This window comes from Miscanthus floridulus, chromosome 19, assembly GCF_019320115.1.
Source record: "Miscanthus floridulus cultivar M001 chromosome 19, ASM1932011v1, whole genome shotgun sequence".
NCBI classification, from domain to species: domain Eukaryota; kingdom Viridiplantae; phylum Streptophyta; class Magnoliopsida; order Poales; family Poaceae; genus Miscanthus; species Miscanthus floridulus.
In genome coordinates, this window is record NC_089598.1 from 31,917,376 (window position 1) to 31,922,774 (window position 5,399).

General features: G+C 45.7%; 1 protein-coding gene across 1 annotated transcript; it reads left to right on the forward strand.

Annotated features, from left to right (window-relative positions):
* Positions 1-582: 582 nt before the first annotated feature.
* On the forward strand, positions 583-5,108 carry LOC136527506 (O-fucosyltransferase 7-like). Its single transcript, XM_066520262.1, has 11 exons — positions 583-1,213; positions 1,330-1,429; positions 1,526-1,593; positions 2,732-2,820; positions 2,897-3,077; positions 3,182-3,310; positions 3,411-3,544; positions 3,640-3,853; positions 3,944-4,128; positions 4,227-4,322; positions 4,406-5,108. Exons 1-11 carry the CDS (start codon positions 956-958, stop codon positions 4,557-4,559), a joined length of 1,608 nt encoding a protein of 535 aa, XP_066376359.1. The 5' UTR covers positions 583-955; the 3' UTR covers positions 4,560-5,108.
* Positions 5,109-5,399: the final 291 nt, after the last annotated feature.

The window sequence follows — 5,399 nt, forward strand, 5'->3', positions numbered from 1 at the left end:
TAAGAGGTTGTTGGAGATTATTTTTCGAGCAAAATCTATATTTCTATAAGTTGGGAAAGATATAAAGAGTTTTTAGAAAAAAATATAAAGAGTTTTTTTAGTTGCTCTAATGTGTACTAATGAGATAGTTGGGACATGTTTGGCGTAGCTCACAACAGCTTCATGTGCTGTTGTGAGCTGTTTTATTTGCCAAACACTCATTTCTAAAACGGCTTCACCCATAAAGCCGTTTTTCTCTCACACAAAGATATGAGTTGGGATAAAGTTGAAAAAAATAGCTTATTTCAGCTCTCTCACTCATTTCTCTCTCTCATTCATGCACGAAGCTGTTGGTAAAGCTGTTTTGCTAAACAGTTTTCCTAAACCAGCTCAGCTTCACATAGAAAGTTACTCATAAAACTGTTAAAAAAACTTTACTAGAAGCTAAACTGTGTCAAACGTGCCCTCGCTCTTGCGTTCACAGTACTATCAAATTCAGTTTACAATAGCATGCCTCTTAAATCGCACCGAAAAAGGCCCCACTAAACGTGGTTAATTGGTCTGCGCTTGCGCTAAACCACCATGAAGCCTGGACCTTAAACTCTTCAACCTTCAACCTGTACATGCCTGCACCTCACCCCCTGGCCCCAGGAAGCAGAAGCACAAGGCGGGCCGCGCCGCGCCGCATCCCCGCACCGGCAGGTGGTGAACGCCATTGCCCCTCCGCTCCCCGTCAAATAAACCCCTCCTCCCTCCCTCTCCCACCCTTACCGCGTCGTTGAGGGCTCTGCACGCAATCACGCGCCGAGAGAGGAAAAGGGCATTGCGGCAAGGGCTTCCCTCCCTCCTCCGTCGCCCGGCCGAGGCAGAGTCGAATAACCCCGCGCACTGCCGCGCCGGCGTCCAATTAGCTGCCGCCGCGTCGCCATCGATCGCCAGAGGCGAGAGGGGGAGTGTTTTCTCCTAGGCGGATGAGATGCCGGCGCGCCGGAAGGTGAGGCCCGCGGGCGCGGGCGCGGCGGCGCTGCGGTGGTGGCTGGTCTCCCTCGCCACCGCGGGCGCCACCGTCACCGCCGCCGCCGCGCTGCTCGCCGTCGCCCTCCACGTCTCCGGCCTCGCCGGGCCCTCCGCCGCCTCCTCCGGCGCGCCCTACCGCCTCTCGCAGCCGCGGGAGATCGAGGAGCTGCGGTGGGAGCAGGAGTTCGCACCGCCGCAGCTCGCGTCGCCACGAAAGGTGATCGATTCTCTTGCTGCTTTGCTGCTAGTTGCCGCCGCTGTTGCTTTCTTTGTTTTGTCTTTTTTGAATTCACGGGAGCCTATGACGCCGGGATTAATCTCTAGATTTGACAGCTGGACGGCGTGGCGGACGACGCGGCGGGGAAGAGGCTGTGGCTGCCGGCGCCGGCGCGGCGGTTCGTGCCCTGCGTGGCGCCGTCACCGGAGTACAGAAGTAAGCGCATTATTGGCACACTTCGCCCCGACATCGATTTCTCGCCTCGTGGTCCAAATTCCGCGCAGCTCTGATTTCGTTCATCTTGCATTGCAGGCCCGGTGGTGTCGAGGGGGTACTTGCTCGTACACACCAATGGAGGACTCAACCAGATGCGCTCTGGGGTAAGCTGGACCGTCCTGGTCGAAATTTATCACTTGCCTTACTGATGACCGAAGATATTCATTGATTGATTTGCATTAGATGTGTTCACTTGAGTGGGGAGGGCTATCACCCCCACACCCCCCACCCCCCCCCCCCCCCCCCCCCCCCCCCCCCCCCCCCCCAAAAAAAAAATCGTGGCAGAACATTGTCGTTCGGGCATGTGGGGTGTTTGATCAGAGTTGACAGTTTTTGTGAGCACCCATCAATACCAGCTTTGCTTTTTTTGCATATATATTTTTGGTGCTCTCATTGTGCTTCTCCTAACTCTCAGTGTCTGTGGGACTGAGCAGTCCTTTGGTGCTTTAATCACGTGCAGTTGGTGTTCTGTTGCTAATGTTCCACTCTTTCTTAGTGATGTCAGATGTGCTTGATTAAGCTGTATATGGTGATTGAAAGTAAGCTGTTTGTTTCCCAATTAGTATTTTGTTAACTGAGTTATCAGCGACACAGATTGAATGGCTCAACTGCGTCAAAGATAGAGTGCTTATTACTCCTGAGAATGGTTGGTGGGTGGATGTTGTCTCGTTGCCATTCCAAATTTCTTTTCGTGGTGCTTGGTATTGAGTATCATGCTCATTTTCGTTTTTCTGATTCTGATAAATGACACTTGTTTGGATGTGCCTCTGTCATATCCATGCCAAGCTTCAGTCATTATCTTGTTTTTTTCTTCATAGCAGGATAAAGAAAGTTGTTTGTTTTATTAGGGGAGGCCAAAAGCAGTTACACTCTGCTTGTGCATGCAGATTGTTAGATAACTGAAATTAACTACTAGTAGTGTTTTAGTTGTACTTGACTTTAAAGAATTAGGAGAATTTGCTATTTTTTCTTTAGGTTCCCTTAATTAATTATGGCTAAGATAACTGAAACCTTTTTTTTTGTTTTGTTTTGCCAATTGGGACTTTTCCTAATTCCCTTAACATCAGCTTCATGTGATTTGGGAATAGAAAGGGGAATGTTTCTTTATTATTTATTTACTGCTGCGCTTTGTTTACTGTAGATTTGTGTTGCTAATGAATAATCATGGGTAGCTCACTATAGACGCAAAATCCCTCAAATGTTTGTCTCCTTTTTAATAGAACATTCTTATTCTTATGGCAGATCAGTGATATGGTGGCAGTTGCGCGCATACTTAATGCTACACTCATCATTCCAGAGCTTGATAAGAAATCATTTTGGCATGACAAAAGGTAGGTCATATACTGGGTTTATTTTCAGCCTTCCATGAACTGATCTGAGACTGATGAAACCACTTTTTAATATCAGCAACTTTTCAGATGTCTTTGATGAAGAACACTTCATAAATTCTTTAGCTAATGATGTGAAAGTTGAGAAAAAACTGCCAAAGGAGTTGGTGAAAGCTCCAAAGTCTGTTAGGTACTTCAAGAGTTGGTCTGGGGTAGATTATTACGAGGATGAGATCTCTCCACTGTGGGACCATCGCCAGGTCTGAATTCAATCACCACTGTGCACTTCCATACTAGCCAATTCTAAGCAGCGATTACTAATGCAACGTTTGGAACTGTGATACTGATTGATGATTTGTACTAGGTCATTCGAGCTGCTAAGTCAGATTCCCGCCTTGCAAACAACCATCTTCCTCCTGACATTCAGAAGCTTCGTTGTCGGGCCTTTTTCCAAGCACTGAGATTTGCTCCCCCAATTGAAGCTCTAGGCAAAGTAAATCATTCTCTCATATCTTCCCATCTCGATCATTAATTTCTCTGAAATGTATACAAGTGTTGTTTAGATAAGCAAAGATTAACTGATTTTCTTCCAGCTATTGGTGGAGAGGATGAGGTCATTTGGGCCGTATATTGCTTTGCATTTGCGCTATGAGAAGGATATGCTTGCCTTTAGTGGCTGCACATATGGTTTATCACAGACAGAATCAGAAGAACTTGCAATGATCAGGCAAGGCCTTATGGTTTATTTACACTGTCTTGCTTGTATTTTAACAGCAGTAGATGTTGCCAGCTGTTAATCTAATTCTGCTCCTGTATCTACAGAGAAAACACAACCTACTGGAAGGTGAAGGACATTGATCCATTAGAACAAAGATCCCACGGGTACTGCCCCTTGACACCAAAGGAAGTTGGCATGTTTCTTTCTGGGCTAGGGTATCCATCAAGCACCCCAGTCTACATAGCTGCAGGGGAAATATATGGAGGTGAATCACATAAGGTTGATTTACAATCAAGATTCCCTATTCTGATGAACAAGGTAGAGCAACTATCATTCCATTTGTTATGTAACCTTTAATACAATTTTCTTTAGTTGCCACTTTGACATATGTCGTGTACTCCACTGCAGGAAAAACTTGCCTCAGCTGAGGAGTTGCGGCCTTTCAGCCAATATGCTGCTCAAATGGCAGCTTTAGATTATATTGTTTCAGTGGAGAGTGATATCTTTATTCCATCTTATTCGGGCAACATGGCACGGGCTGTTGCAGGTCACAGGCGTTTCCTTGGCCATAGGAAGACAATCAGTCCTGACAGGTACAATCACAAACCACTGCATTTCTCACTTCTCACTGTCCTCACAATTTGTTCTACTTTTTCGTTATGCATCTCATCATCTTCTTTCTTTGGTCCAGGAAAGCACTAGTTCGATTGTTTGACAAAGTTGCTAGTGGATTACTAAAGGAAGGGGAGAGGCTATCGCAAAGGATAATAGACATCCACCAGAAAAGGTATTAAACTGATGATACGCATGACAACTAAAAGACACTGATGTGTGTTTGTTCCTCATTTTTGTTCTTGTTCTATTCTTCAGACAAGGCTCTCCACGGAAACGAAAAGGTCCGATCTCAGGAACAAAGGGCAAAGACAGGTTTCGGTCAGAAGAGGCATTTTATGAGAACCCTTTTCCTGACTGCCTGTGTCAACCAGGGTCTCCAGCCAGCGATGATTCTCTTGGCAGCATCTAAGCCCCGGAACTAATCATCATCCTAGCAGATCCCTGGGTGTGATTCCAGTGTACATAGAAAGAAATTAAGAAACACGTAACAAGGTGCACACTGACAAATCCACACTGATCAGAACTTCTGTGTAGCTGACATCATGCGCTAACCATCCGTTGGCACAAGCCATCGTCCAGCTGTGGCTGAACCGCAGACTGGCATGGTTGGGCTTGTTAGAAGTCAGAACAGCTGGAGGTGGAAGCAGGTGTATAGGGCTATAGAGAAGTCATGTGATTTTGATTGGGATAATTATCTCAATTGCTTGTAAGTAGATGATAGTAATAAACAGAGAGATATAGAATTACAGGAGCAGCTTGACAAACATTTAACTCATATATGGGCAATTGGGCATTGAGTGCACTTCCGCCCATATAGGTTTCTGTCTGATTGGCAAGGGAACTTGCATTTTCTGCTAATTATTCTTGTGATAGTCATCTTCATAGTAGAAGGATGAACTGAAATGAACTGGTACCCTCGACACTTTGTAATGGGAGTGGATCTGAGCTAGTTCCTGAACTTTCTGTAGTTAAATTGGAGTGAATGTGTTGGCGTTCTTCTGATTTTATTAGATAAAGAGCACATTTTGGTACGAAATGCAGTAGTTGGGCCTTCTTTAGTTGGCGAAATTTTTTGAGAAATGGTACTGTAGCAGGTCCCTTGGGAAACTCCGCCTATGGTGGGGCGTCTTTGGTGTCCCAGCATAGCAGGTTTTAAGCCCTAGTAAAGGAGAAGGGTTGTGTTAGGCGTGGCGAGCCAATGTAAAAATTTAGCCACTTTAATGGAGATAAAATCTCAACATAAGCTTTT